This window comes from Thermothelomyces thermophilus, chromosome 2 (assembly GCF_000226095.1).
Source record: "Thermothelomyces thermophilus ATCC 42464 chromosome 2, complete sequence".
Classification (NCBI taxonomy): Eukaryota; Fungi; Ascomycota; class Sordariomycetes; order Sordariales; family Chaetomiaceae; genus Thermothelomyces; species Thermothelomyces thermophilus.
Window position 1 is genome coordinate 2,116,980 of NC_016473.1, and position 26,892 is coordinate 2,143,871.

The 26,892-nt window shown below is 57.4% G+C and overlaps 11 protein-coding genes across 11 annotated transcripts; 7 read left to right on the top strand and 4 right to left on the bottom strand.

Moving 5' to 3' along the window:
- The first annotated feature begins 489 nt into the window (after positions 1 to 489).
- On the top strand, positions 490 to 1,841 carry MYCTH_2301080 (uncharacterized protein). The gene has a single exon (XM_003661511.1). It carries the CDS (start codon positions 720 to 722, stop codon positions 1,542 to 1,544), a length of 825 nt encoding a protein of 274 aa, XP_003661559.1. The 5' UTR covers positions 490 to 719; the 3' UTR covers positions 1,545 to 1,841.
- A 128-nt stretch (positions 1,842 to 1,969) lies between these two features.
- Positions 1,970 to 2,921, bottom strand: MYCTH_2125279 (uncharacterized protein; the record flags this gene model as incomplete). The annotated part of the gene is made up of 5 exons (XM_003661512.1): positions 1,970 to 2,013; positions 2,088 to 2,152; positions 2,308 to 2,678; positions 2,757 to 2,764; positions 2,864 to 2,921. The coding sequence occupies 5 exons, from the start codon at positions 2,919 to 2,921 to the stop codon at positions 1,970 to 1,972; spliced, it is 546 nt and encodes a 181-aa protein (XP_003661560.1).
- A 1,017-nt stretch (positions 2,922 to 3,938) lies between these two features.
- MYCTH_100777 (uncharacterized protein) lies at positions 3,939 to 4,853 on the top strand (the record flags this gene model as incomplete). The annotated part of the gene is made up of 2 exons (XM_003661513.1): positions 3,939 to 4,241; positions 4,458 to 4,853. 2 exons carry the CDS (start codon positions 3,939 to 3,941, stop codon positions 4,851 to 4,853), a joined length of 699 nt encoding a protein of 232 aa, XP_003661561.1.
- A 284-nt stretch (positions 4,854 to 5,137) lies between these two features.
- On the bottom strand, positions 5,138 to 6,748 carry MYCTH_2116960 (uncharacterized protein; the record flags this gene model as incomplete). Its single annotated transcript, XM_003661514.1, has 4 exons — positions 5,138 to 5,427; positions 5,467 to 6,051; positions 6,186 to 6,576; positions 6,725 to 6,748. The coding sequence occupies 4 exons, from the start codon at positions 6,746 to 6,748 to the stop codon at positions 5,138 to 5,140; spliced, it is 1,290 nt and encodes a 429-aa protein (XP_003661562.1).
- A 1,765-nt stretch (positions 6,749 to 8,513) lies between these two features.
- Positions 8,514 to 10,593, bottom strand: MYCTH_2301086 (uncharacterized protein). Its single transcript, XM_003661515.1, has one exon. It carries the CDS (start codon positions 10,518 to 10,520, stop codon positions 8,736 to 8,738), a length of 1,785 nt encoding a protein of 594 aa, XP_003661563.1. The 5' UTR covers positions 10,521 to 10,593; the 3' UTR covers positions 8,514 to 8,735.
- A 303-nt stretch (positions 10,594 to 10,896) lies between these two features.
- MYCTH_2058620 (uncharacterized protein) lies at positions 10,897 to 11,329 on the top strand (the record flags this gene model as incomplete). Its single annotated transcript, XM_003661516.1, has 2 exons — positions 10,897 to 10,941; positions 11,018 to 11,329. Coding segments are annotated over 2 exons (357 nt in total), but the record flags the coding sequence as incomplete, so codon positions are not given.
- An 88-nt stretch (positions 11,330 to 11,417) lies between these two features.
- MYCTH_2301088 (uncharacterized protein) lies at positions 11,418 to 13,448 on the bottom strand. Its single transcript, XM_003661517.1, has 3 exons — positions 13,046 to 13,448; positions 12,751 to 12,963; positions 11,418 to 12,636 (listed from the first exon to the last, which is right to left on the bottom strand). Exons 1-3 carry the CDS (start codon positions 13,311 to 13,313, stop codon positions 11,588 to 11,590), a joined length of 1,530 nt encoding a protein of 509 aa, XP_003661565.1. The 5' UTR covers positions 13,314 to 13,448; the 3' UTR covers positions 11,418 to 11,587.
- A 1,313-nt stretch (positions 13,449 to 14,761) lies between these two features.
- MYCTH_2301089 (uncharacterized protein) lies at positions 14,762 to 18,495 on the top strand. The gene is made up of 3 exons (XM_003661518.1): positions 14,762 to 15,282; positions 15,418 to 17,028; positions 17,096 to 18,495. The coding sequence occupies exons 1-3, from the start codon at positions 15,237 to 15,239 to the stop codon at positions 18,214 to 18,216; spliced, it is 2,778 nt and encodes a 925-aa protein (XP_003661566.1). The 5' UTR covers positions 14,762 to 15,236; the 3' UTR covers positions 18,217 to 18,495.
- A 646-nt stretch (positions 18,496 to 19,141) lies between these two features.
- MYCTH_2301094 (uncharacterized protein) lies at positions 19,142 to 22,023 on the top strand. Its single transcript, XM_003661519.1, has one exon. It carries the CDS (start codon positions 19,299 to 19,301, stop codon positions 21,936 to 21,938), a length of 2,640 nt encoding a protein of 879 aa, XP_003661567.1. The 5' UTR covers positions 19,142 to 19,298; the 3' UTR covers positions 21,939 to 22,023.
- Positions 22,024 to 22,847: 824 nt separating this feature from the next.
- On the top strand, positions 22,848 to 24,311 carry MYCTH_2301095 (uncharacterized protein). Its single transcript, XM_003661520.1, has one exon. The coding sequence runs from the start codon at positions 22,990 to 22,992 to the stop codon at positions 23,797 to 23,799; it is 810 nt and encodes a 269-aa protein (XP_003661568.1). The 5' UTR covers positions 22,848 to 22,989; the 3' UTR covers positions 23,800 to 24,311.
- A 917-nt stretch (positions 24,312 to 25,228) lies between these two features.
- Positions 25,229 to 26,891, top strand: MYCTH_2301096 (uncharacterized protein). Its single transcript, XM_003661521.1, has 3 exons — positions 25,229 to 25,681; positions 25,753 to 25,973; positions 26,074 to 26,891. Exons 1-3 carry the CDS (start codon positions 25,517 to 25,519, stop codon positions 26,573 to 26,575), a joined length of 888 nt encoding a protein of 295 aa, XP_003661569.1. The 5' UTR covers positions 25,229 to 25,516; the 3' UTR covers positions 26,576 to 26,891.
- The last annotated feature ends 1 nt before the right edge of the window (position 26,892 follows it).

Below are 26,892 nucleotides of genomic sequence, written 5' to 3' on the forward strand. Positions count from 1 at the left end.
CTTCTACATGCGGCTCCTGTTTGGCAGCGAGGACAAGGCGGACCCGGAGGTCCGCGACGGGATGCAGCGCACCTTGTTGTATGTACTACAACCACCGTGGTCTGCTGGGCAGCTCGACGCAGCTCGAGTTTCTGATTGGTCGAAATGGGCAGACTGTGGAGGAGTGGGCAAGGTCGGTGCTTGGTTTGTGACGAGGTCGAGGAAATGTGAAAAACAAGAGAGAGAGAAAGAAAAGAAATCAGATAATGACCGGTGTTGCAGGTTGCAAGAAGGCCGTTCTTTCCTCTTCGTTGAATATGGTTTGCCAGTGTTCCGGGTGTAGTTCGATTATTTGCCTCGCGCCAAATTGCTCTTGTAACTTATTCCTTCCTATAATAGAAGAATTGACTTTTCTTAAAAGGCTCCGAAGGGTAATTGCTTATTAATCTTTGCAACCTTTTCTTAATTAGCCAAAACACTAGTAGAAAAAAAAAAAGGAGGGTAATATGCTTCGATTCTATACAAGTACTAAATACTTTCTTTTTAAACTCCCGACTCCTTAGAATAATCGCTACATGCACTCTCTCCAAATATTTGCCCTCCCAATTACCCTTTGCGCCTTCTCTCAACAAACGACGTATTAATTACTCACAACTTCCTGCACGACTCTAAACGCCATAGTTGCCCTTCGTCAGAGTGGAGAAGGGACAGGAAAAAAAGGGGGGGCGATTATATCCGCGATGAAGCGCACGTACCTGGCATTTCAGCGAAACGGCCATCTATCGACGCTGCAGGTCGTCGTCACCGCCGTCCGGACGGTCGCGTCGCTCGAGGAGAGCAACCGGAGCCTCTTCAAGGGGGCCAGGGACGACGACCACGTCGTCGTCACCGACTCGACCATCTTCCACCCGCAGGGAGGGGGCCAGCCCTCGGACGTGGGCGCCATGACGGCCGAGGGCGAGGGCGAGGGCGGGGCCCGGTTTGACGTGCACATGGTGCGCATGAGCGCCGTCGCCCAGGGCGAGGTGCTGCACTGCGGGCGCTTCGCCAACCCCTCGGCCGGCTTGTTCCGGCCGGGCGACCGGGTGACGCAGCGGATCGACGTGGAGAAGCGGCTGCTGTACTCGCGCTACCACACCGCCGGCCACGTGCTGGGCGCCGCGGTGCGGCACCTGCTCGAGAAGGAGGTGGAGGGGTTCGACGAGACCAAGGCGTCGCACTTTCCGGACTCGGCCGCCTGCGAGTTCCAGGGCCTGATCGAGGCCCGGTGGAAGGACGCGATCCAGAGCAAGGTGGACGAGTACATCGACAAGGACATGGCGGTCGAGATCGAGTGGTGGGACGAGGACGACTTCCGGGCCAACGGCATGGGGAGGCAGATCCCCGACCGGGCCGCCATGGGCTTGGCCGACGACGAAAAGTTCCGCGTCGTCCGCATCGTCGGCGCCGAGACGTACCCCTGCGGCGGCACCCACGTCCAGAGCACCAAGCTCTGTGGCAGGACCATGGTCAAGAAGATCAGCCGGTCCAAGGGGACGAGCAGGGTGGGATACACGCTACCCTGAGCTCGTTCGGCTCGCCAGGTTGGCTCGAGACGATGGCGTGTATGTACTGTACATAGATGGGTACGGTGCCTATAATTAGACTCTAGACTTCGCAAGTGTATAATATTATGTTGTGCAAAGTGAGAACTGAAATCGGTGAGAATGTTGAAACTTGCTCTCCTTACGATGTGTACGGGGGGCAAAAGGCTTGACATGATGAACTATCATCAGTCCGCCTAGCTGGCTTTCGTTGTTTGTATTTCTCTACCCGGAGATTGTGACCAAGATACAACGCTTAAGATGATTCACTTCTATCCGCTCATCTGCTGGTGGGGGAAAAAAAAAAAGAAAGAAATCTATGAGATACTGCTGCATGATGGCATTGTACATTGAAGCAATGCCTTTGGTGACACAAGTGTACAGTCAAGAAACGCTCAGAGGGTGCGTCATGAAGTTCCCTCAACCTTGGCCGTGTCGTTTGGGTCGCAGTCTAGGGACACGTCAGCTGTTGTCGACATCGCCAAGAAGCATCGTAACCCCTATCAGGAGGCAGCGCTTAATTACCCTCAAAGACATAGCCAGCACGGGTCCAGAACCTCAACTTCTCGCGACGGAACTCCTCCAGATCCCTAGACAGGTAAGAGCGGTGTCAGTCTGCTTGCCTTTTAAATCGCTAGATGCCTCGCTCCCCTGTGGGAACAATCAAACATAAAAGCCGAGTAAGACCGCCAACCGTGACTGTTAGGGGCTCCTCCCGGTTGGGAAAGGGTACGTCGTCACTCACCACTCCTTCTCCTCGAGATCCTGCTTGTCCTGGAAGACGTATACCTGAGCCTCCCTCTCGGCGCCCTCGACGTTGCCCTCGCCCTTGAGGTTGCCGACCTTGTCGAGCAGCCTGACGGTGACAGTCTTGCGGACGTACTGGCTGCCCTCAAAGTAGTCGAGCTTGGCCATGTTGGCGCCGGTGAGCCCGGTGGCAAAGGTGCCGAACACGTCGTGGTCCTTGTCCTCGACGATGCCCGGGTAGTCGGCGTACCGGACCCGGCGGCGGCAGTAGCCATGCAGGATGGCCGGCTGGAACGTGTGCTGCTTGGCGATGGCCTCGGGCACGTTCTTGCTGCCGTAGCAGACCGAATAGAAGACCTCGGGCAGCATCTGTGCCGCAACGTATGCTTGGTCAGTAACCCCCTTTCTCCAGTTGGCATAAGGATAGGGGATCATCATCGCTCTTACCAGTGTACCTAAAGGGAGTAATTGGCGACGGGAAACGGAAGGGGTTAGCAGGTGTGTCCCCGCCTGTGGATTCGGATTTAAGGCACCGGAGCGGATGTTTCGCTCACCATAGAAGAAGGCACAGTGAGTGCCATCATCGCTCTTTGCGCTGCCCTCGACGGTCATCTTGCGTGTGGATATGGATGGCAGTGAAATCGTTCTCTTGAGATAGGGTTGCTGGATGATAAGCTTGTCCTGACTACTTGTAGTAATTATTAAGTCGAAACTAAACGATTGAATGGAGCGGGGAACGGGTGTTTAAATTAGTTCTTGAGAAGAGAGAAAGATGGAGGTTCAAGTCGGGAGAAAGCCTCGGCTAGGTGTGCTTAGTGTAGGCCCTTCAAGCCCGGAATCAATCAGGTTGAGCAGTAACTAGTCCGGGCCGAGATATTAACCCAATCGGTCTTGTTATACGGATAGTATGAGTCTTATCGGTGCCTGGGTTTGATCTTTGTTACATAATCGCCCGTTGGTTCAGCGTGCCAAGCAACAAACGGAGAATGACTGGGGACTGCGGCGGGGTGCAGTTTCCGCATGACAGATTCCTTTGGAGCCTAGCCGTTATTCTATCCAAACATCCAACCAACACAGGCATGCGCACAAAAGAAAGCGCTGGCAATGAATGACAATCGCAGTGGGGATTGGTAAAAGGACATGCAGATGCATGCAGTCAGATTCACTTACGAGTTGATCACAAAACACAAATGTTTCCTGAGCACGATCCTAACATTTTGAGAACTCTCTGGGCAGCCCAGTCACCTCGGTTGCTTCACTGTCTTGGAGGCAAGAAATATGACTAAACGAGAATAGAAAGTTTCCAAAGACCGGGCATGAAAACTGCACAAGCTCTCATCATTTAGCCAATCCGGCATGGCAATGTCCACTCAACATTTGCGTCTCATTACTACTGTTAATGCCGAGCTAGCTGGCGATCTCGGCCCCCGCGATGCAATCCCCCTCTCTCTCTCTCTCTCTCTGTCTGCCCGACAAAAAAATGTAGCTCCACTTTCTTCGACCAACACTCTACGGAGTACATCTCCACCACAACCATCATTAAACATAAACTCGAACAAACCAGCTTGGGCTGCGCATCCCAATGCGGCTCCGCCCCCCACCCCCCCTGCAAAAAGAAAGAAAAAAAAAATGTCCGAAGCGCTGGTTGACGAGATAGAAGCCATCAACTCCATCTTCGGCGACGGGACGCTCGCGCGGGAGCAGGACGACGACCTTTCCGTCTTCGTCCTGACCCTCCCCGGCGACACGGCCTCGCTGCGGCTGCAGTTCCCGCCCGAGTACCCGGACGTCCCGCCGGCCGTCCTGGGGACGCACAGTGCCGGTTCCGCGGGCAAGCGCGGCGCCGCCGCTCGCCACCTGGCCCTGTTCCGGGATGCCGTCGGCGAGGTGTACGAGCCGGGGCAGGTGTGCCTGTTTGACGCCATAGAGAAGGTGCGGGAGCTGCTCGCGGCCGCCGGGGAGGGCCGAGGGGAGAAGGGGGAGGAAGGGGGGGAGGGGGAGAGGAAGGAGGAAGAAGAAGAAGGAGAAGAAGGCGGAGGAGGAGGCGAAGGCGGCCGGGGCACCGCCGCGTCCTCCTCCGCCTCCTCCTCTCTGGCCCTCGGTCTCGGCCCGCCGCCGCCCTGGACCGTCTCGGCGCCCTTCGTGGAGAGCAAGTCGACGTTTGTCGCCCGCTGCGCGCCCGTCACCTCCCCCTCCCAGGCGGCCGACTTCCTCGCCCACCTGCTGGCCACGGACAAGCGGGTGCGGACGGCGACGCACAACATCACGGCCTGGCGCATCCGCGGCCCCAACGGGACCAGCTTCCAGGACTGCGACGACGACGGGGAGACGGCCGCCGGCGGCCGCCTGTTGCATCTCATGCAGCTTATGGACCTGTGGGACACCATGGTCGTCGTCACGCGCTGGTACGGCGGGCAGAAGCTGGGGCCGAGGCGGTTTGCTCTCATCAACCAGACCGCCAGGGACGCCTTTGTGAGGGCGGGGTTGGTGAAGGAAGAAGGCGCCGCTGGGGGTGCAGGTGGGAAGAAGAAAGGGGGGAAATGACAGTTGATGGCCCACGCAAGCCGTCTCGGAAGAGGGAAGATCTGAGGCGGGAGATGAGAAGCCGTTGGTGGTGGTATTTTATACTAAGGATACGTAAAAGAGGGGGGGGATGCGGACGGCCACAGAACGGGGTTCCTTTTTCGCACTTGCCCGATAACGACAACCCTTTTGCGAAACGCGACCTAAGGAAAAACATATACCAGCGAACGGGGAAGAAAACAAAAATAAATAACCCCCCATTTTTTCTCCAAAGTCCAGAACATCTTCACTGGTTTTGTTTTTCCTCAACTAGGGCCCTCACTCCCTTCCTCCCCGGCAAGCAGAGGCTTCAACACTCCCAACGCCACAGCCGCCTGCTCCCGCCCCAAGATCACCGCGCCCGCCCTCGCCGTAGACAAATACGACAACTCGGCGCCCAGTCCGATCCCAACACCGACACCTGCGGAGCCATTCCCCCCGCTCCCTGCCGCGGCATTCAGCTCCCTCACCAGCCTCCCCGCAACGCCCGACACTATGCCGGTAGCCTCAAACGGCAGGTCGGCCAGATCCAGAAAGATGGGCACCAGCGCTCCCTCTCCTTCCTCCTCCCCCTCCTCCTCCATCCATCCCTCGCCCATGGGACCCACCAGCGCGCTCCCAAAGATCTTCAGCAGGGCCTTATCCACCAACAACGACGGCGGGTCATCCTGCGCGAGCGTGACGCTCAGGAAGCGCGGCTGGGCAGCCAGCGCCGCGACGATGCCGGTGTATAACCTGGTGTCGACCGTGTCCACCCAGCCGGGGCCGCCGCCGCCGCACCCGCTGCTCCCGTTGCCGCCGCCGCCGCCACAGCCACCGTTGGGGGCGCCGCTGCCGCGTCGGGAGCGCCCTGGGTGAGAGGAGGGGGTCACGGCGCCGCGGATCCCGCTGCACTGGACCAGGGTGAGGCCCGGCTCGATGCGCGGCGTCACGTGGCGTCGCTTGAGGAGGTCGAAGGTGCGCTGCTGGAGGTCGCTTACGGTGTCGGCCTGAGATTCCGGGTTGGATGGTGCTCTGCCGCGGGCAGTGCCAAGGCCCAAGTGATGAGCCGTTGACGTGGGAGAAGGGTTGGCGGATACGAGACGCGACTGGTCGTCGTCGGAGAAGACAAAATTTCGGGCGAGGAGGGTCTTGACAACCGCTTCGCGGTCTTTGGTTGGCACCAGGATGAAGTCAGAGTCTGAGGCAAGGTTAGCCTAGCCATGCTGCCTACCCACTCCCCGTTACCAAGTGATATGCCGAGACGTAGAACGGTCGAAGTGAATGGGGAAAAAAACAATGCCCAAACATGCGATAAGGGGTAAAAACACATACAATAGGTAGTAATGAAAAATATTGGGATATTAGCCAGTGCCAACGGCGACGTCAACTCCGCAACTCTCGATCCCGCGTCCATGTCCGTGCCGTACACGCTGAGAGCGACGTATGTGTCTCTAGAGATGGCAACTGTCTTGGCCTGATCCTTGGGCAGGCGATGGATGGCCGGCTCAAATACGGAGGAAGCCCAGGACGAGTTGCAAACGATGGAGCACTCGATGGGGGTAACGCTGATGTTGAGGAAGCCATGGCTGTGGTCTTCGATGGTCCACCCCCCTGTAGCACGCTGGCTCGGGTTTTGGCTGGGCGGAAGGAGGATCTTGAGTATCGGCTGGAGGAGGCTAGAGTAAAGATCCAGGGGTATGTGGATCAGGCTAAGGGTGCCGTCCTATGTGGCGGATGTTAACCTTAGATGCAGTTTCTAAGACGCGGTGCCAGATTTATTTTGACGAGCTTGACCGGGGATCGTCGTTATATCTGAACCACCATTGACGGGCAACGGTACTGCGGGTAACAAAACCAGCGATTGGCCTTACCAGGAACGACACTTGTGCAGTCATGATTCCAGGCTGTGTTCTTGCGGCAGTGATGATCGTGCCCCTGGGAAGAACCGTTCAATGCTCGTGCATCGGGTTATTGGCTTCTGGGTGCGGACGCCGCAAATCTAAGGAGGAATGAACCCGGTTGTCTCCGAACCCCCCTTATTATCTGTCCCGCACAGCACCAACGCCAGTTCCTTGGGAGAGTAAATTGCAGAGATGAATGCTTGAGTTAAATGCAGCGGCGTGACCATAAAAAAATCGCTGATATCAAATAGAGTTGTGATCTAGTAACGAGAACGAGGGGTAGTGCCCACTCTGTCTCGATAACAAGTTCCGAGAGCCGAGGGTGCCGTACTTGCCAGGATCTGGCCCTTAAACGAATTGCACTGATGAGAACGAAGCAACGCTTTGATACAGAACTGAGATGCAGGTTGACGGGTGAGATGTAGCCTGGAGATTGCCAACTTTCCAATGGAGTTCGCTAACAGCGCGGTGAGCTGTGACGCAGAGATGCCGGTCCGTGTTGTTATTTTTGGTCCGGATGACACTGGTGACGCCAGCTCACTGCCAAAACAAACAATTCGGCAACAGATCCTCTCGGTGTTGAGCGCCCAGTGTTTTATGTTCCAGATAGTGCAGTGTGGACTCCCCGAAAAAAATGTTCAGGTTGTCGAGGAAGAGGCGGGCCACGGCCCAAGATATCGAATAGAGCGGGTAAAACGGAGAGGTAAGATGATAGATAAGAAATGGGCCCTTGATGGGCCCTCGAAAAAGCCCCATAGATAGAGGGGGTGGCCATTGCTAGGAATCGGGATCGGATCGACAACTCGTGGATGAAGCTTTTGCCACCCCATTGCGGATCGTGGACGAGGAAGAGCTGTCCTGCTGGCCCGTCATCGTGCTAGCACGTGGTCCTGAGCTCTGCGCGTACTAAGCATCGTGTAAATGGGTTCTCTTGAGACCTTGCATGAAAGCACGGGAGCTACAAAGCACCAGATTGCAGCTGGTTGCAGATGGTGGGCCAGAGCGTGGGGGCGTAGAGGGTAGCACGGTGTCGGCAGAATATACTTTGTAGCCTCAGTTGATGCTTCCAGACTTCTGGAAAAGGGTAATCATGAAAACAACCTAAAGGAGAATAAGTATAAGCGCCAATCATATCAAAGCGGCGCATACGCTTTTGGAGAGGGAACCGGCCAGAGAGCTCAACCAATCGACGGAACCAGCACATTGCCGGTTGCCTTGCAGTGGTTCTCGGCTTTGCAGCACCCCGCATGGTGGTGCGCATCACAAACCTCATCGCCAAACGGGTACTGGCCCCCAAGTAGAGGCGAAGGTGGGGTCGGAAACAGCTTGGGTCCGGATATTGGTTCTCCCAGCCTGTAGGAAAATCCAGGGCAGTACATGCGTCCGCCAGAGGTGCTAGGAAACAGGGGTCTCGGCAGGAGCACTCCTTGACACCATTGAGGAGGGAATTGGCCAGCGGAGAATGGGACACTCCTTGGCCCCCATCTACGAGACTGTAAGCGTACATCCAGTCGCAGTCCTCATCCGGCTTCTTCATGGCCGGTTCGAGACGCAACCTCTAGCGGCACGAGGGTGGTATCGGAAGTCGAGCAGGGCAACACCGTCAGAGTGAAAGGCGGGGTGCCGGACCAGGTGTTGTTGAACGCGTGGCAGCCGAGACAAGGTGGCCGTGCCAGGTTGTGTGGGTTCTAGTCCACTGGAGCACTGCTTCTTATCTCCCTCTTGCTCTGATGATCATCAAGTGGTAATGTTCAATTTGCCGGAGGCCGTACTAGGTTGCAGAAGGTGCTCGACATAAGGAGCCGCCATCGCGCGGTGCTAAGTTGTGTGTGACGGGCGCGGCGCTGTTGTGGAAGCTGATGAGGGCTGCCTCGGCCATTGGAAAAAGGGGGTCTGCCGCCACTTGCCGCCACTATCCGACTGAAAAAAAGCAAGGGGGGTCGGTGCAACTTCCGATCGCATCTAATCCCTTGTTCTTGTGTTATTTTTTGATACCGACGACAACCAGATTCCGAGGGCTCTCGCGGTAGTCGAAGACGGTCTCGACCCAGCAGTCGCGGACGATATCGGAGTGTTCACGGAGGAACAACCAGCGGTCTATCACAATGAGCGACTCCACGACGCAAGCGCTGAAGGCCATCAGGCTCCAGACCGCGCTCAGCTCCCGCTTCCGGTCGCGGAACGCCTCCTCGTACTGTGCGATCTCCTCGTCAGTGATATTGCCCATCTTCTCCTCGATGGTCTGGCTGTATTGGCTGAAATCCGGGTTGGTTGTCAACTTGGCAATCGCTCCCCGCACATAGGCCGTAAAGGAGGTATAGCACTGTTTGCGCAACGAGCCGATGACCACGGGGTTTGTGCTCGAGTTAAAGGGGCTCTCTGTATCGGTCTCTTCACCATGAAAGACCCTGGAGATGACTCCCCTGTCAAGGAAGATCTTCTGCAGGACGGCACGGTAGAAGTGGCGCGTGAAGAAGGCATCGCTCTCTTGGTCGGTCCAGTTTTGCGGCGCCTGGCATGCCATCATGCGGGCGGTGATGTTGAGCCGGATGCCGTCACCTCCATAAGTCGATACCCGCTCGCTCATCGGGTACCCTTGAGGGTCCCTTCTCTCCGACTCCCGAACAACCCGTGCATTGAGGGGCTGCAGGGTCGGCCGGCTGAACGGGGGCTTGAACGTTGGCGGACCCAGCTTCTCGGTGAGGAGATTGTAGCAGCAGCCAACAATGGCAACGGCCCGAATGCAGGGGTTCATGATCATGGAACGGATGCCGTAGTGTGACAGGTTACCGCAAGAATGGATCGAGATGGCCATCATACGGAGGTCTTCCTGCCGGACCCCATTCTCCCGACCGCGCAGTTGGGAGAGCACGTCGGTCAGGTCGGCATGTTCCAGGCGGCCGACGACGTACTGGATAGTACCTTTGCCCTCCTCGGTGGTGTACGTTGCTTGTAGCTCCTTTCTAGATCTGAGGTCAATGGTGTTGATATCCTCATCCGGTGCACCGAGCTCCTTTGCCGCGCGCTTCAGCGCCTCCTCGTCCTTGAGCAGCGACGGGTCGACGGTCTCGCGGACTCGGTGGTAGAGCTTCTTGTTGCGCACCCGCTTCTCCCTCTCGGCCAGCCCCGACAGGATGTCCAGGTCCTTGGCACCGGCCATGTTGGCCTCCTTGCTCTCCACGGCAACGATATGCTTGTTGTAAGGCGGACTCGCAAGCGTCCGTCCGAGGTAGTTTTGCCCGCTGCCAAAGTCTACAAAGTGAGTGAACTCGGCGCCAGTTACCCGCGCAACATCCTCGGCCAGCCTGTCGATGTAGCCGGCAAAGTGCGTGACCTCGTGGATCTTCTTGGTCTTCATCCCGAGCGCTACATGCCTCGGGAGAACTGGCAGCTTCGGCCTGCTGGGGCGGAACGACCGCTGCAGAGAGAACCTTCTGACGTCCTTCACATACCGAACAAGCGACTCGGGTGGGGTGAGAGATCCCGGAACAGGGGCTATCGAAGACAGGTCATCTCTCATCAAAAAGTCCAACAGGTCGATTGGTTTTGTTTGCAGCAGGTAGTCCTGCCAGTCCTTGGGCACAGCTGCGGCAAATAGGCCAGGCTCGGTGGTGAAGAAATCGAGAATGTGGACGCCGCCGCAGAGAAAACGGAACAGGTCCGAGTGGGCAGCGAAGTGCAACAGGCCTTCCACGTACTCGTCTGCCGAGGAGAACTCATCCGAGTATGGGAGTGGCCGATCTGGCCTCGTCGCAAACTGGCTCATGATTTGCGCGCAGCATGTGTGCTCAAGTACAGGCAGGCACAGAGTGAATGAGTGGTATTAAAGTGCGAGTTCCATTTTCATTTTCGAGTGTACACAGTACATTGGGGATCAATATCTCGGCAGACAGGTGTCTGCCGGTCGTGGGCAACTGGCAAGCCGCTCGGCCGGATTTTCAACCGGCAACATCCGCCTTAGTATCCGTAGTCCCTGCTGCAGTTCGAGTCTCGATTCGCGTCGTCGCAAAGTCACTTGTTGCCGGTCCTGGGCGTACTACCGAGGAATTCCTGCCGAGGGTGTCTGACTACAATTGATCAAGATGGTGCCGATCCCTCACCATCGAACACTCGTCCCGGAGCCGTGCTAACCGCAACCCCAGGTGTTCATCTTCGGCGTCAACTTCAACGAGAACAAGCTCGTCAAGGTGCGCTGCTGCATCTCTCCTCCCCTCCCCGGCGGTTTCTCCCCCGCAGCACGCTGACATGGGATCATTCCTTTAGAAAGCCCTTGAATCCTTCTACGCCCTGGGGCCGCAAACATCAGCGCGCATCCTGGCCAAGTACTGCATCCACCCGCGCGCGAAGGTGGGAACCCTCCCGCCCAAGACCGTCACAGCCCTGACCGCCGAGCTGTCAACAATGACGATCGAGAATGAAGCGAGGAAGATAGTCCAAGACAACATCAAGCGGTTGCGTGACATTGGGACATACCGCGGCAGGCGACACGCCATGGGCCTGCCAGTTCGCGGCCAACGGACGAGGAACCAAATCAATACCGCCAGAAAGCTCAACAAGGTCGAACGGAAGGGTTAGAAGAAGGGAGGAGCGTGTCATGGGCGATGATGGTATAGATATACTGCGGGCGCAGGCGAGTTACTTGTGCTTTGCCTTGCCCCTCCTGCCGGCGGATGTTTTCGCGGGTAATCTCTTTTCGGGGCGGATAGATATGATGGGTGGTCATCCCCGGTTGAGCAAAGGCGCACACCGGCGTGTGTTTCTATGTATGTACACTACGGCACTACGGAATATCACACAGGGCTAAAAGAAAGAGCTCTCGAATATCACACAGGGCTAAAAGAAAGAGCTCTCGGTTGACTTTTTCCCCCGTCCCCCCTCCCCTTCCCTCTGTTGGGCTGCAAACGCCGTCGCATCTTCAAAGTTCTCTCCATCTACACCGTCGAACGCTGCGATGCGCCTGGGTAAGTCGTCTTCCAGTGGAGGCTCGCCGGCCCTCTGCAACTTCTCGGCGACAGCCTCGACATCCCTCCAGACGCGAAGGACGTTACCGCCGACGATGTTGGCGGCGTCCTTGTCGCTCACTCCCTGCCTCAGCAGCTCGGCCACCAGGGCCGGGAACTTGGACACGTCCTCCAACCCTTCGGGCACCTCGGTGATCCCGTCAAAGTCGCTGCCGAGCCCGACGTGGTCGAACCCGATCCTCCGGCCGATGTGCAGGATATGCCTGACGACCTGCTGCAGCGTGGAGTTCTGGGGGTAAAAGTCCGGCAGGCCGTCGTCCCGGTGGGGCGCCTCGACGCACGAGATGAAGCCCGGGTTGAAGTTGACCATGACGACGCCGTTCCTCCGCCCGACGAGGTCGAGCACGTCGTCGGGCACGTTGCGGGGGTGCGGGCAGAGCGCGTAGGCGCTCGAGTGGCTGAAGATGGGCGGGGCGAGGCTGCCCTCCCAGCCGTCGCGGCCGCCGCCGAGGACGTCGCGCATGGTGTCGGCGCTGGTGTGCGAGAGGTCCACGATGACGCCCAGGCGGTTCATCTCGCGCACCAGCGCCCGCCCGGCGGGGCTGACGCCGCCCCAGACGGGGGGCGCCTTGCGCGGCGCCGGGTGCTCCCACAGCGCGGCGTCGGCGAAGCGGTTGCCGCAGTTGTGGGTCAGGGTCGCGTAGCGGACGCCCAGGGCGTGCAGCTGGCGGAGCACGCCGGCCGAGTTGCCGATCTGGTGCAAGCCCTCGATGGCGAGCGGCGAGATGAGCCGGCGGCCGTGGCTGTGGCGGAAGCGGTGGAGGGCTTGGCGACTGGTGAGAGTCGGCGGCAAGAAGAGGTCGGAGTGGGCTTGCTGCAGGCGGGTGAGGAGGTCGATCTGGTTGAGGGTTTGTTGGACAGCTTGGGATAAAACAAGTCAGTTGATGAGATAAGAGGCGAATGGTGTGTGAGAAGCCAAAAAAAAAAAAAAAAAAAAAAAGAAAAAAAAAGAAAAAAGAAAAGGGCTGGGCTTACTGCGATGGTAATTCTCATCGGTATAGTCGGATCCGTTTGCTGGACAGGGCCAGAAGGCGCTCCAGAAGGCGCCGCCGTTCAAGCCAGCCCTAAGACGGGGGATGTCGATATGACCGCCCAGGCCACCTTCCGCGAAGGGCTTGCTGAAGGTCTCATTGTAGATGTGGTTGTTGTAATACGCCCTGATCCAGATGGCCAGGTCATTGTGACCATCTGCCAGCGCAGTTTAACATGAGATTTCTCTTCTCAGGGTGAAGAGTGAAGAGGTGGTGGGGATGCGGGGCCGGTTTAATACCTATCAAGGGGTTATGGCGCAGGATACGCTTGACGCGCGCCTCGATGCTTCTGTGTTTGGTCGAGGAGAAGGGAAGCCCGTGACCGAAGCATGTGGAATAGCCAGCCGATCGGACGAACCAGGCGAACAAGAATAAGGGCAGTACCACATACAAGGCGGCTCTCGCGACCCAGGACCTCCGGCGAGCACGAAGTTCTTGCCCGGAGGAGTGGTCCGCTTTTTGCCCCATCCTGGCGAGGGGCCCCGGGAGCTCCGTGACGCTCGTCATCGCCGTTGACAGCAGGACTCCCTGCTGTTTGTGATGCTGTACAGGAATACGTCCAAGTAGACGAAGTACCTCCGTAGCTCTAGTAAATGGTCAAGTAATGGTTTAAACTGGTGCTAGTGAATCTAGGTAATAGGTATGGCCTTAGTGTACAGGTAGGTAGGTAAACCCACTCGGTAAGAAACTAACTGGAGTAATCCGTACTGCACGCATTACGCGGCCGGGTACGGAATACTCCCCGCTCGGAATACAGAATGAGGGAACCGATGACAAGTACGAGAAAATACGGGAACAGCAAATAAATGCTCAAGCTGCCATCACTTGAGGTATTTTCCATATTTCAAACAGTTTTGTTCGAACTTTACAGATTTGTTTTCAGGCTCCCCGTGAGGATGCAATTACTTTTATCTCACTTTCCCGCTCCTCCTTTACTAGTACTTCTCTCCCCAGGGATCCCACTCAATCCGCACCCGACGACAAGCCTCCGTAACCCTTGCATGCCCCTCTCTTTTGGATCACTCTTGGCGTGGCGATGGGGGAGCCTCCGTCGCAGGATTCTCAAGGATTCCAGGCTGTTTTTGTGACCCATTACTAACGCTGACACAGCCTTGTCCGCATTCTGTCAATTTTTGGGCAGCGCTGCTTCGCATCTGGCCCTGAGCAAAGTTGGGTGTCTACTGCGTAGCAATCTCTGCTTAATATCGAGCTTACTGGTATTCCTTCTCCCACGACGGTGTCATTGTCCCTTAGTGTAGGGTCCTGTCCCCTTGTAACGGTCGACCCACCTAAGGGTGTAAGTTACGTCATGTTTCATATATACACTAGCCATTCGTATTCAGGCACCAATTGCATAGCACTGATAGCAGTGGTGTGGAGGTGCATGTTCTCTCAAGTGCTGTCCTGTAATCCGTACTTGAAACATAACTACACTAGCATAAAAACTACACTCATGCAGTGTGTACGGATTACTGTACGAAGTGCACGAGTCGGCGCTTGACCCATGATGCTCGCATGTATGGTGGAAATGGCGACCAAGACATGCATCGGTTGGCGGCCGCTGCACTGCCCCCCAACACTAGACTAGCTATCGAACGCTGGTGCAGCACTGTGCATACTGCTCGATGCAAAAAAGCCCTTCACCTGCAGTTGGTCCTGCGTTTTACGTTTTGCGTTTTGCGTTTCCAGTTGTCGGTGTGTGCTCGAGACCCTGCTTGGGTCCCCAAAAAACACTTATCGGGGGAGACCCTGGTACTTCGTCCTGCAGGGGCCAAAAGGAACACACGGCTTGGGGCCCGGGCCTAACTAGCTGGACCAGCGTGGCCTCGCCAGGCTGGATACCTCAGGTCGTCTCTGACAACGGCAGGCTCGGTGCCCTGTGCCCCGTCCAATGGGACGTGGGGTTCCTGCTGGGCAGCTTGCATCTGGGCTTGGGCCGGGTCCGTATTCCAACAGACGAAATGTCCTTGCCAGCTTCATAGACTTGTGACAAGACACAAAACCCTTTCCCGCGGACTTGCGGTTTCTTGCTTCAACCTCCTTTGTCGTCAGCGCAGTAGCCGGTTGCTGGCCGTCTTCTTTGCGCCTCCGAATCTCTCTGCACCGGCTGCTCAGAAAGCCTTCCAAGTTTGTTTTTTTCCACAAAGTCGTCGTCACCTTCGACCTCCGGCGCGCAAAGCCAAGACTTGACTGCCAAAGCCTCAGCTTTTAGACTTCCCGTCCCAAACCGACGCAAAACTCAGAGCCTCCCCTGCAACCGCCAGATTCGGAGCTGTGCCACGACTGGCTCGCAGAATCCCAACCTTTATTCAAAGACGAGCGCACACACACACACACACGCATACGAACACATACACTGCTGTTTCTCTCGCTGCCTAGGTTGCAGAGCAGGAACCACGACCAGAGGCGCGTAATCGGCACTCCGCGAAGATGCCGGGTTTCGCAGAATCGTTTTGGTCAAACGACTACGCCGCAGGTAAGCCGACCCCCCCCCCCCCCAAAAAAAAAAAAAAAAAAAAAAAAAAAAGAAGAAGAAGAAGAAGAAGAAGAAGAAGGGGGTGACAGAGAAGGAATCTTTTCAGCGCTCGTATCACAACTAACTGAGTGCAAGGACTGGGCGTCCTGTTCGGCAAGCTACAGCAAGGCATCGTCGAGAACCGGCAGGTCCTGACGATTGCCCGCATGCGCGCCGAAGCCGAGGAGATCTACGGCCAGCGGCTTTCCGAGATCGCCCCTGCGGTCGACAAGATTCAAGGCGGGTTTGACCGCGACGATGGCGCCAGCGTGCGCAAGGCGTACGAGGGCGTACGAGCCGAGATGGAGGATGCGTCCAGGAACCACAAGAAGATTGCGCAAAACATCCGCGACTTGGTGGTGAATCCTTTCTCCCGCTGGTGCGAAGCCCACGAGGCCCGGATACAAGACTCGCAAGAGGAGCTGCAAGCGCGGATCAAAGCCCACGACAAGCAGGCCGAGACCGTCAAGAAGCTCAGGAGCAACTACTTCAACAAGTGCCGCCTCGTCGAGGACCTCGAGGAGGAGAACAAGCTGGCCTTCCAAGACCCCGAGTCGAGCCCAAAGCAGAACATCCCGGCCATCAAGGTCAATCAGGACCCCGCAGAAGAGGAAGAGCCGCTCGAGATTGGCGACGTGTTGTATACCCCAGAACAGGTCAAGAAGATGCTGTCGCACATGCTCGCGACCATCAAGATGGGCGAGACCAAGGTTCCCATCCTCGGGACGTACCAAAATACCTCTGCCGGCGCCGATATCGTGGAATACATCCAGCAGCACATGGGAGCCACCAGCGTGAGCCACGCCGAGAGGATCGGCCAGGACTTGGTCACTCACGGCTTCCTGCGCTTGGTCGGCAACGTGGGCAACACGTTCGCAAACAGCTCCAAGATGTTTTACCAATGGCGGCCCAAGGCCTTCGAGACGGCCGGCGTCCCGGAGAAGAAGGCGCTCGGGAGGACCTTCTCGATCCCCGTGGGCGGATCAGAGAGCGGTGACTCTCCGGTGGTTGGCACCGTGACCGAGTATTTGGCCAAGTGGGACGTCCTCAACACCTCGCGACCGAACGAGACGCCGGCCGAGCGCATGCGCCGGGAGGCCCGGGAGGCCGACGAGCGCTACAAGGTCGCGGTCCAGAAGCTGGACGAGATGCGCTGCGAGTTGGAGGAGGCGATCTACATGCACCTCAAGTTCCTCGAGCGCTGCGAGCTCGACCGGCTCAAGGCGATCAAGACGGTCATCCTGGACTTTTCCGGAACCATCAGCAATGTGATTCCGAGTCTTCAAGCCACCGTCGACAACATGATGCTCTTCCAGGAGACGGTACAGCCGCTCGGGGACCTGCGCTACCTCCTGGAGAACTACCGCACGGGCAGCTTCATCCCCAAGGTTGTGGTCTACGAGAACTACTACAACAAGGTTGACGACCAAACGTTTGGCGTGGACCTCGAGGCCCGCGCCAGGGCCGACCGGAAGCGGGTCCCCATCATCATCACCACCATTCTTACCTACCTGGACCATCACTACCCTGATCTCGAGGGTGACGAAGCCCGGAGAGGGGTGTGGTTGGTGGACGTCCCGCTTTCCCAGACACACAAGCTGAGGGCCAAGGTCAACAACGGACAACCGCCCGCACTTGAAATGTTTGCCGAATTTGATATACCCACGGTCGCCAGCCTCCTGAAGCTCTACCTCCTCGAACTTCCCGGTATGTCCCGCTGCTCGTCGGCAAGAGTGGCTAGATAGAGAGAGCATACACTAACAACAGGTGCCAGATTCCCTCGTCTCCTCGCACGTCTACGAAATCATCCGGACCATCTACAATAGTCCGGCAACGGAGGGGGGTGATGCTGCGCGCATTCCTGTCCTGCAGCAGACCCTTTCCCAGCTACGCCTCACCAACATCGCGACGCTTGATGCTTGCATGAACCACTTCACGCGCTTGATCGACCTCACGTCGGCAGACGAAGAATACGTTCAGAAGCTAGCGACTACCCTCGCCCCCTGCATCCTGCGTCCTCGCACCGAGACGTCGCTCACCATGGAAGAGAAGCACGCCTATCGCCTGATCCGGGATCTCTTTGCGCACAAGGACGCCATCTTCAATGAGCTGAAGCGCCTGTCGACCATGAACGCGTCTGGCTCTGGCAAGGGTAACCAGGGCCGGCCACGTGCAATCTCCACCGACGAGAGCAACCGAAAGGCGCACATGGAGGAGCGCAACCGGGCAATCCTGGAGAAGGCGAGCGGTAGCCGGAGCCGGGCGACCTCGCCGGCCCCGAGCCCCCGTGCCCACCGCCGCGACAGGAGCGTCGGCGGACCCGAGACCCGGTTCCCCATCTCGACGAGCAACATCTCCAGCCCGACCAGCGAGCACAGAAAGCGCACCAGCCTCGGCCCTAACCTCCCCAAGCGGACCAGCCTCGAGGTCCCGGGTGAGTCGGACGCCAGCATCGGCCTGAGCCACCCGTCCGACGGCAACTTCATCATGAACGGCGTCAGCGCGACCGTGGCGGCATCATCATCATCATCTGCTGCTGCCGCCGCCGCCTCTGCCGCCTCCGCAACCCCGGCAACGCCGCCGTCCACCTCGGCCGCAACGGCGACGGACCCGCAACTGGCCAAGGTCGCCGCCGCCGCCGGGGGGCAGGAGGGCACGGTGGAGAAGCGCAACAGCCTGGGGCGGAGCGGCGCCCGCTTCGGGTCCGGCCGGCGCGTGACGCCCGCGGCCTCGGCGGCCGCGCGGACGGCCGCGCCTCCGCCGCACCACCAGCATACGGGGAGCGGATCCCAGTCGTCCTCACAGGCGCAGGACCACCAGCAGCAACAGCAAGGCGGTGCCCGCCATGCGCATCAACATAGTGTCACGCTCGTGGACGCGCCCATGGACGATTGATGATGATGGTTTTCATCGGGCGGGCGGGTTCCGTCATGTCGTGATGATGGATGGATGGAGATATGCATAGACGAAATGATGCGATCGATGCGATCCTGTGACGCTCCGAGAGAGTTGTCATTCTACCAAGGAGAGGACGTGTAGTACCGGAGAAGAAGGACAAGAAGAAAAGACATGATATCATGATGGCTAGCTAGCGTGCGGGCGGGAGCGAGCGAGCTGGGGCGGTTGGGTTGCTATGTATCTCTCTGTCTGTTCCACACATATCCTGTATCGGTTTTTTTTTTTTTCTTCTCTCAGGAGATGTTGGCCTTCCCTCTGTTCCTTTGCCAAGATGATGACGTCCTTCCCAAGTCTCCTGCCCTCTCTGTCTGAGAGTTCGTTCAGGCTGGCGCTGCGTTTGTGGTCGACTGCTGAGAAGTTCGTGGGCTAAGTTGTTTGGCTTTTTGCAAGGGCGGTAAGTCGGTATGACTCCGTCTCATTGACGGGCAACCTATTTTGACTTGGCAATTCCCTTCCGGCGTTGCGCCGCTAGGTGAAAGTTGTGCAAAGCAGGTATGTTACATAGCTCATCCCAAGCTGCGCCGAAGCTCTTGCAGATGCGCTTTCTAGCCTCGGCGAACAGAAAAACACAGATGGTTGATCCAGGGGCAATTCCTTTTTTGAGTCACGCCGTGCTGACCTTTTTGTCCGTCCTCATCCTCGTCTCCACACATCCGTCCTCGAACTCGTGCGTTTCTCCTACTCTCCTCGACTCCATCGTGTAAGCAGAGGCCGTCCTCCTCGGGCTTTGTGTTGTTCGGAAGTCACCAACCCAATGCCACGCACAATCTCAAGCGTCAATCGCCGGGTTATAAAACGGTTGCGACACCTCTCTCCTTCCAAGATGTCTGAGGAACAGAAACAACAACACTCTTCCGCCTCACCAAGGCAGCATACCTCCCTCTGTACCCTAGACGTTTTAAGCGGTAGCGCATTCCTTTGTGACAACGCTGACACCCCACGTCTCACTCACATATCCCATTCGTTCTCCTTCACACGACTCATCTGCCCAATTGACGAGGATACACCACCACCGCACAATGGCTTCTACCGACATCCTGTCACAGACGCTGTCGTCCATCACAACCATCAAGCTCGAGCAGCTACAGAAGCAAAAGGAAGCGTACAAGACGAAGAAGCGCGCCCTCCATGAGGATGTCGCCGCCGAGCGCGACACGGCCAAGAGAACCAGGAAGCTGCTCAAGGGGTACGAGGAACTCCGGTCTCTCGGACTCCAAAACAGCCCGACACTGTCGAGCCTGGACGAGTTCCTCGACCAGGCCGAGTACGATCCGTCCGTCAGCGAGCCCCTGCTGAAAGAGTACGAGGCCGAGGTGCGCCACTACATGGACGCCCTCACCAACAGATACGAGTTCGCCTCGCTCTACGGCAAGCTCGTGGAGGAGTGGATCGCGTCGGGCAGCAGCGACGCGGACGCCGCCGATGGCTCCGACGTCGTCGTCGTCGGCCGCGAGGAGATGCACCAGCAGCGCGCCACCTGGGAGGCGTACGTGTTCGAGGCCAAGGAGACGGACGGCACGGCCATCAAGGCGTACCTCGACGACGTGTTCTCGTCCAAGGAGGCCAAGCGGGCCCTGGACGACGTCAGAAAGAGCTTTGAGTCGTGGCAGAAAGAGTGGAAGAATCGGGTCCACTTCGACGAGAGCACGCTCGAGGCCGCCATCGCGGGCATGCTGCGGAGCGACATCCTGACGGAGGAAAAGCGGACGACCCTGAGGGACTTCAAGACGAACAAGGTGGTCCTCGCCGAGATCGCCGACGTGCTCAACATGCGCATGTCGGCCATCGCAACCTGGACCTGGGGCGCTCCTCTCGTCGTGGAGCAGCGCCGGAACCTCAACGGCCGGTACCGCTTCTACACGGACGAGGACCTACTGCACTCCATCTTTGTCTACTACGTGGGCCTGCAGTGGGCGGTGCAACTCCGCGGCGCACTCATGGGCTTTATCGAGAGAGAGGGCGTCTGGAAACCCGACACCAAGCTCATCTCCAAGGCGGATGCCCGTCGCCGCCACTTCTTTCTTGACACGACCACCCTTCTCCATCCGAAGTCCGTCCAGGCAGCGCGAGACTCTCACTTCCGCCGGATTCTCCTTGACCAACTGCCTACGTCGGTTGACGAGGTCAGGGGCTCGTACGGCAGTCTCGGAGACGAAGAGGGCGACAACAAGCCGAGCCACGTCGCCGTGGTCCAGGACCTTCTGCATCGGCTCCAGACCGAGATTATCATGCGGACGAAACTGGGGAGCGACGTTACCGTCATCCGCTCCGACTTCAAGTGGTTCGGCCCATCGCTCCCGCACTCCACCATCTTTGCCGTTGTCGAATATTTCGGCGTGCAGGCGGAGTGGATCGACTTCTTCCGGCGAGTGCTCGAGACGGACTTGAAGTTCAAGCAGGACCCGCCGGATACTGCTGCGCGGACCCGGAAGCGCGGAACGCTCATTTCGACCCCCCTGGCCGACTTCTTCTCCGAGTCCATCCTGTTCTGCCTCGACTACGCCGTCAACCAGCAGGCGTCCGGTACGCGCTTATATCGCCTGCACGATGACATGTGGCTCTGGGGCAGCTCCGACGCTTGCGGCAAGGCGTGGAGTATCGTCACAAGGTTCGCCGATATTATGGGCCTCGAGCTTAACGCGGACAAGACGGGCTCTGCGCTCATCGTGGCGAAGAAGAACACGGCCGCATCCACAGCCTCGTCGGGCTCGCTTCCCCAAGGCGACGTGAAATGGGGGTTTCTGAAGCTGGATCCTGCCACCGGCCGCTTCCTGATTGACCAGGAAGAAGTGGATAAGCACGTCAACGAATTGCGCCGGCAGCTGTCCGCCTGCCGGAGCGTGCTGGACTACATCCAGGCGTGGAACATTTACGGCCACCGCTTCTTCTCCAACAACTTTGGTAGGCCGGCCCACTGCTACGGCCGCGCCCACATCGACAGCATGCTGGCGACCTTCAAGCGCATCCAGACCGCGCTCTTCCCCGACCACCCGGGAGGCGTCGTCGAGTATCTGAAGCGCACAATTTCCTCCCGCTTCGGCATCCCCATATCCGACATACCCGACGGCTACCTCTACTGGCCCTCCTCGATGGGTGGTCTTGGCCTGCAGAACCCCTTCGTCTTCCTCCTCGTCAACCGCCGGGAGGTGACCGAGGATCCAGAGAAGCTCATGGATGAGTACCTCGAAGCGGAGGAGCTCGCCTACGCGCGCGCCAAGGCCCGCTTCGAAGGTGACCTCTCCTTTTCTTCTTCTGACGAAGACGACGCCGCACCCCGGAACTACACAACCTTGGACGCCGATACCTGGCGCAACAAGCCCGAGTTCGCGGACCTGCAGAGCGAACCCTTCATGTCGCTGGCCGAGTACACCCGCTACCGCGAGCGGACCGTCGGGCGTCTCGGCGACGTCTACCGCAAGCTGATCGGCGAGCCGGAGGAGACGTTGCTCGAACCCAGTGGCGAGATCGCCGCAGTGTTTGTTGCCCAGAAGAGGTTGGTGAAGTGGGACGAACTGAGCCCCTACGAAAAGTGGGTCGTGCAGCTGTATCACAAGGACATGATCGGCCGCTTCGGAGGCATTGACGTGGTAGACCAGGGCCTGCTGCCCGCCGGACTGATTGGGATGTTGCGTCAGAGTCGCTTCCGCTGGCAGGAGTGAGTGAGGGAAGAAAAACGGACGCGGAGGATCTTTAGCTTTAGTTTGCCTTCATGTATTTGCAAAGTCTAATATTAGAGTATTAGTTCCTTCCTTGGCGTTTTGAGGAAAGAAATTCGTGTATTCAATAGATCGATACACCCCTCATATGACACCCGAGTGAGCGAACATACTAGGGATCTGAATCCGTGCCCGAGGTTCCGTTTATGAGACTTAATTATAGTGGCGCTCCGGGGTTGTAATCGGCGCTCGTACAAGGAGCGTAGATATTAATTCTCCGCTAAGTGGCTTTGGCCGTATAAGTCGACTTTAATGCTGCTGTGGACTGCAAGCCATGCAAAGGGCGCCGACGTCAAGTTCGGTCTCGCACGACGAGAAGGCGCGAATCCGGTGTGCGAAGAAGAAAATCGTTTCACTGTTGGGCACGTGGGTTTGACAATTGTTAACGACGGCCCAAATGCACCTTCCCATAATGTTAGATAATTATTAATACCCACAGCACGCAAGGCAGCCAAAGTTAACCCCCGTCCCGAGTGTTAGCTACAGCGAGCTGTTTTAGCAAGAGGAAAGATTTACTCCCTCTGTTTTGGGACTCACCCGCATAGCGATACCTTTGATAGGGGCAGGAGAAGCACGAGAAATATCAGGAACGTCATCTTTCTAATAGCTTTAAGGTCTCGTTGAATCCGGCGCCGATCGAGTCACCTGACTAGATGAATTATTTAATTAATTATTCTCAGTTCGCAAATCAAACAAAGTGCACGAAATCAAAGCCGTTTCCCGCTCTTCTGTTCCGCCCTATTCCTTCCTCTCAATTATCCTGACCAAGTCGAGTAATGTGACGTCAGACTGTAGTTGTTTCGCGTTTCTCACTAATTTCTTACCATCACCAGCCTAGAGTAACTTGCGGCCCATTTCGTAACCCTGCCTTTTCGGTAATTAATAATACTGCGTAGCTCCCAGGCGACTGACAACCGCAGCATTTGAGCTATTAATTACCCAAATTCAAATTTGCCCACCTTACCGATTGCATTTGCTCCATCATCTGGATAGAATGGGACTGAAGAAGCGCAGACGTACCAGCAACGCCAAATCCAAGTCGTTGCCAAAGGCAACAAAAGAGCCGGAGCGTAAAGGAACAAAGACGCCCTCCTCAACCCGAACGCGCGCCCGCGGGCCCACCATCAGAGCCCCCTTCACCCCTTACCCACCGTCCAAGGTCTACCGCCTCATCGAGCCGGGCCCCGTCCTGCTCGTCTCGACGGGCCCGGCGCCGTCCCCGGCCGGCAGCCCCAGCGGTGACGACAGCTCCACTCCCTCCTCCTCCTCCTCCTCCTCGGCGGCGGCGGTGGCGGCGGCGTACGACATCAACCTGATGACGATGGGCTTCCACATGATGCTGCAGCACGGGTCGCCGCCCCTGGTGGCGGCGTGCATCGGGCCCTGGGACGCGACCTACGCGCGGCTGCGGGCGACGCGGGAATGCGTGCTGGCGGTGCCGAGCGTCGAGATGGCGCAGACGGCGGTGGACATTGGCAACTGCAGCGCGGCCGAAGACGGCATGACAAACAAGTTTGAGAGGTTCGGCCTCGCCGCGCTGCCCGCGGAGAGGGTGGGCGCGCCGCTGGTGGGCGGGGAGCATGTGATTGCCAACGTGGAGTGCGTGGTCGAGGACGACGCGATGGTGGACAAGTACGGCCTGTGGGTGTTGAGGGTCGTCAAGGCGTGGGCCAATCCGGCGTTGATGCCGGGCCAGGGCGGGAGGATGTTCCATCACAGGGGGGATGGCACGTTCAGCGTGGATGGCGAGGAGGTGTTGGACCTCAGGGAGAGGATGGTCAAGTGGAAAATGTTCCAGGATTGAACGGCTCGTTGACCGCAAGTCGCGCGCTTGCCTCTTTCATCTTGCTAATCATTTAATTAATCACCATTCACTCTTTCCTGGCTTTTTACCCATCATCCTCTTCCACACCTCTTTTTCTTAGGCGGTCTGCGCATCTTGGACTTGATGAGAAGAGCGTTGAAGGAGCCAATAATTACCTGAATAATAGAGGAAACCTCAGGTTTTGGCAAACATCTAGATTATGTAATTATGTCTATGGAATGTTGAGTACTCAAGTGAGAGATGGAGTCAATCCAGAACACGCAAGACAAGCAAGCCCAGACAGAAGAAGAGCAAGCATGTAGTTTGAATCCCCGATTCTGATATCGTTGAACTGGGAGAGACGACGTCGACACCGGAAACTGATGGGTTGGTTGAATTGGTCGAATAAGGCGAGTAGGGTTTAATTATAAGGTTTCATCTGACGTTTTCAGAACCAGTAATTAAGCACCTCTTTACAGAACTTTGGGTGTTTGAGAGTGCATTGATTCAGCACTGGGTTACTCCGTACCTCAGTCAATTCTCGGGTCCGGATCACGTCGGGATTGGGCGACATGGCTGCCCGGTTCCGGGGCGGGCCGGTCATTCCACGGCCGTCCGGGCGAGACCGCCGGATAAAAAGTGGTAGCTGACCTGGCCACGCTCGGATTGCTGCTATTTTTGGCACCGGGCGTGGCAATTGTGTCGTCAGCGCCTGTGGGCCGTGGTTGCTGGGCCAGCGATCTGAGGGAGAAGAGGGGTCAACACAAGCTTGTTACGTGGATGCGCAACTTTGCACAGAGGCCGCCATACATGTTGTGTTTGCACAGTGCCTACGGATTAGAGAATGTCGAAAACATACGACGGCGTAAGTTTAACTTTGATGGTGTCGGTTTCCGACGATGGATTGTACTGCGTCTACCAGCAGTTGATTGATCTCTGGTTTCGCCTGACTGGGCCATGGGTTGTCTTGTCAATCCAAAACGGCCACGATGCTCCTTGATTGCTTCAGGTTGTTCCCAAACTGATGCACCAAGATCAGTCCCGTCCTCTGCTTGCTTGGGAGCGAAAACAAAGCGCAAGCTGAGCCACTAACAAAATCCTTTCAACTCCGTAGTAGGCTTTTTTGATTGTATGTACTGTGTTAATACTGCGCAAGACACCAATGAAGCCGCCTTAGCTTTGCAGCTTGGCGATTTGATAGACGACGATCGAGGGGTGACAGGAATCATCAAGACTGTCTCGTGCGCGAAACCGCGGGAATGACCCATGATGGGCTTCTCGTTTCATCTTTGATTGGCACGCTGTTGCCGACGGCTGCTGTGCAAACGTCATTCAGTGTGGCTCGGCACTGTGCAACCCACTGCCAAGGCTCTCCCGTCGCCTGGGCAAAAGCCCAGCGGGCTGTGTTGGGATCCATCATCCTGTGTCGTGGAAACCTGGGTGCTGGCCCTGTTTTGGGACGCACCGCGCGGCTCTGTTCTGGTCCATCTTTCTGCACTTTGTCAAGCACCGATTTCGTCCCATTCTGCCTTCTCTCGACAATCTACTGTGTAATCATCTGTTTCAGCGCAGCTTGCATACATCTTGTATACCCTCGCTTCCTGTGCGACTTGAGTTGTTTGCGCACTTGCGTCCCTGCCCGAGCCGACAACTGCGCATCGCCAGATCGTTCCGTTTCTGAGCCAGGAGCTATCACCGCACTACCGGCCAGGCGATAATGTGGGAGGACTTCGAATTCGACCCTGAACGGATCCCAACTTTCAAGTTGGTTTTCCATTCGCTCCAGATCGTCTTCGGCTTCGTGTCGTGGTGTCTCGAGATTGCCGTTTTCAGGGCCGACAAGTCAAGGATCGTGGGCGACAATGGGTGGACCTTTGGAGTGGTATGGACGGCTTCGCACCCTGTCTCGGATCTGGCTTTTGGTGGAAAGTGCTGACCTCGATATTTCCCCAGTTCTTCCTCTCGATCCCGGCCTGGATATACCTGATCATGGCCCCGCGGTTCCCACGCACGCGCAAGATCGCCGAGCCTCACGCCATGCTGGTGGTCGACACCCTTTACACCATCATCTGGCTCTCGGCCTTCTCTACCCAGGCCGCATACAACTCTAAGAATCTTTGTGGCACCGCCTGCAGCGTCAGCAAGGCCGTTGTCGCAATGGCAGTCTTTGTATTGTGCGTTCTCGAACCAAAAAACAAACCCCCACCCGCATTGTGGACATGCCGGCTCGAGGCTGACAAAACAACTTCCCCTCCCTTGGTTGTGTAACCACAGTCTCTTTTTCTGCGTGACCACCTTCTTAAGCGTCTGGACCCTCAAGTACTACCAATGGAACCACCGCCTGCCGGGCTACGACCGCGCGCAGCTCAGCAGCCAGAACATCGACCCGGACAAGGCCGCCTTCTCGCTGGCGCCGCACGACGAGGAGGCCTACGCGCCCGTCAACATGGACGACCACGATCACGACGACCACGTCGACGGGTCGCACTACGGCGGCGCTGGCAGCGTCGTCGGCGGGCGCTCCGACTACTCGGACCCGTACGGCCCCGGCACAGCCGGCCACGTCGGCGGTGCCAGCACGGTCAGCAGCTACCACGACAACCCGTTCCGCCGGCAGGAGGCGAACCCGTTCGACGGCCAGGATACAGAATACCATTCCGGAAGCCTGTCTGCCGCTTCGGGGCGGTATGCCGCGGCCCCTGCGGCGCCGGCGGCGGATGGGTTTGAGGATGCAAGGTTCCCTCAAGCAGACTACGATCGGATCGGAAGGCCATGATGAATGCCAAGGCAGCCTTGGAACGATAAAGAACGGGCAGATGAAGTAGCTGAGCGGGAGACCGGAGGGACGGGAGACCACAGTTGTATGGCTACACGACGTTTCTGGGGGAGTGGGTTAGTTACTTTGAGCATTTTCTGACTTCCTCGCCTGGCCGGGGTATTGTGCAGGTATGAATAGCGGCGGCTTTGCTTAGCTTTGGTGTTGCTGGCGTTCATAGAGGGTAGATCACAAAAGAGATACCAACGAAAAAATGCAAAATAATCATCATCTTCCTTATCTTTCTTCCCTCTATATCTCAAAAAGTTTGCCCCCCC

Coding starts and splice junctions, on each gene's coding strand:
- MYCTH_2301086 (XM_003661515.1), bottom strand. CDS start 10,520: ATGAGCCAGTTTGCGACGAGGCCAGATCGGCCACTCCCATACTCGGAT.
- MYCTH_2301095 (XM_003661520.1), top strand. CDS start 22,990: ATGGGACTGAAGAAGCGCAGACGTACCAGCAACGCCAAATCCAAGTCG.
- MYCTH_2301096 (XM_003661521.1), top strand. CDS start 25,517: ATGTGGGAGGACTTCGAATTCGACCCTGAACGGATCCCAACTTTCAAG. Junction 25,682..25,752: donor ATGGGTGGACCTTTGGAGTG/GTATGGACGGCT, acceptor ATATTTCCCCAG/TTCTTCCTCTCGATCCCGGC. Junction 25,974..26,073: donor GCAATGGCAGTCTTTGTATT/GTGCGTTCTCGA, acceptor GTGTAACCACAG/TCTCTTTTTCTGCGTGACCA.
- MYCTH_2301089 (XM_003661518.1), top strand. CDS start 15,237: ATGCCGGGTTTCGCAGAATCGTTTTGGTCAAACGACTACGCCGCAG. Junction 15,283..15,417: donor GTCAAACGACTACGCCGCAG/GTAAGCCGACCC, acceptor ACTGAGTGCAAG/GACTGGGCGTCCTGTTCGGC. Junction 17,029..17,095: donor CTACCTCCTCGAACTTCCCG/GTATGTCCCGCT, acceptor AACAGGTGCCAG/ATTCCCTCGTCTCCTCGCAC.
- MYCTH_2301088 (XM_003661517.1), bottom strand. CDS start 13,313: ATGACGAGCGTCACGGAGCTCCCGGGGCCCCTCGCCAGGATGGGGCAA. Junction 12,964..13,045: donor GCGCCATAACCCCTTGATAG/GTATTAAACCGG, acceptor CTGCGCTGGCAG/ATGGTCACAATGACCTGGCC. Junction 12,637..12,750: donor CGATGAGAATTACCATCGCA/GTAAGCCCAGCC, acceptor TTTTATCCCAAG/CTGTCCAACAAACCCTCAAC.
- MYCTH_2301080 (XM_003661511.1), top strand. CDS start 720: ATGAAGCGCACGTACCTGGCATTTCAGCGAAACGGCCATCTATCGACG.
- MYCTH_2301094 (XM_003661519.1), top strand. CDS start 19,299: ATGGCTTCTACCGACATCCTGTCACAGACGCTGTCGTCCATCACAACC.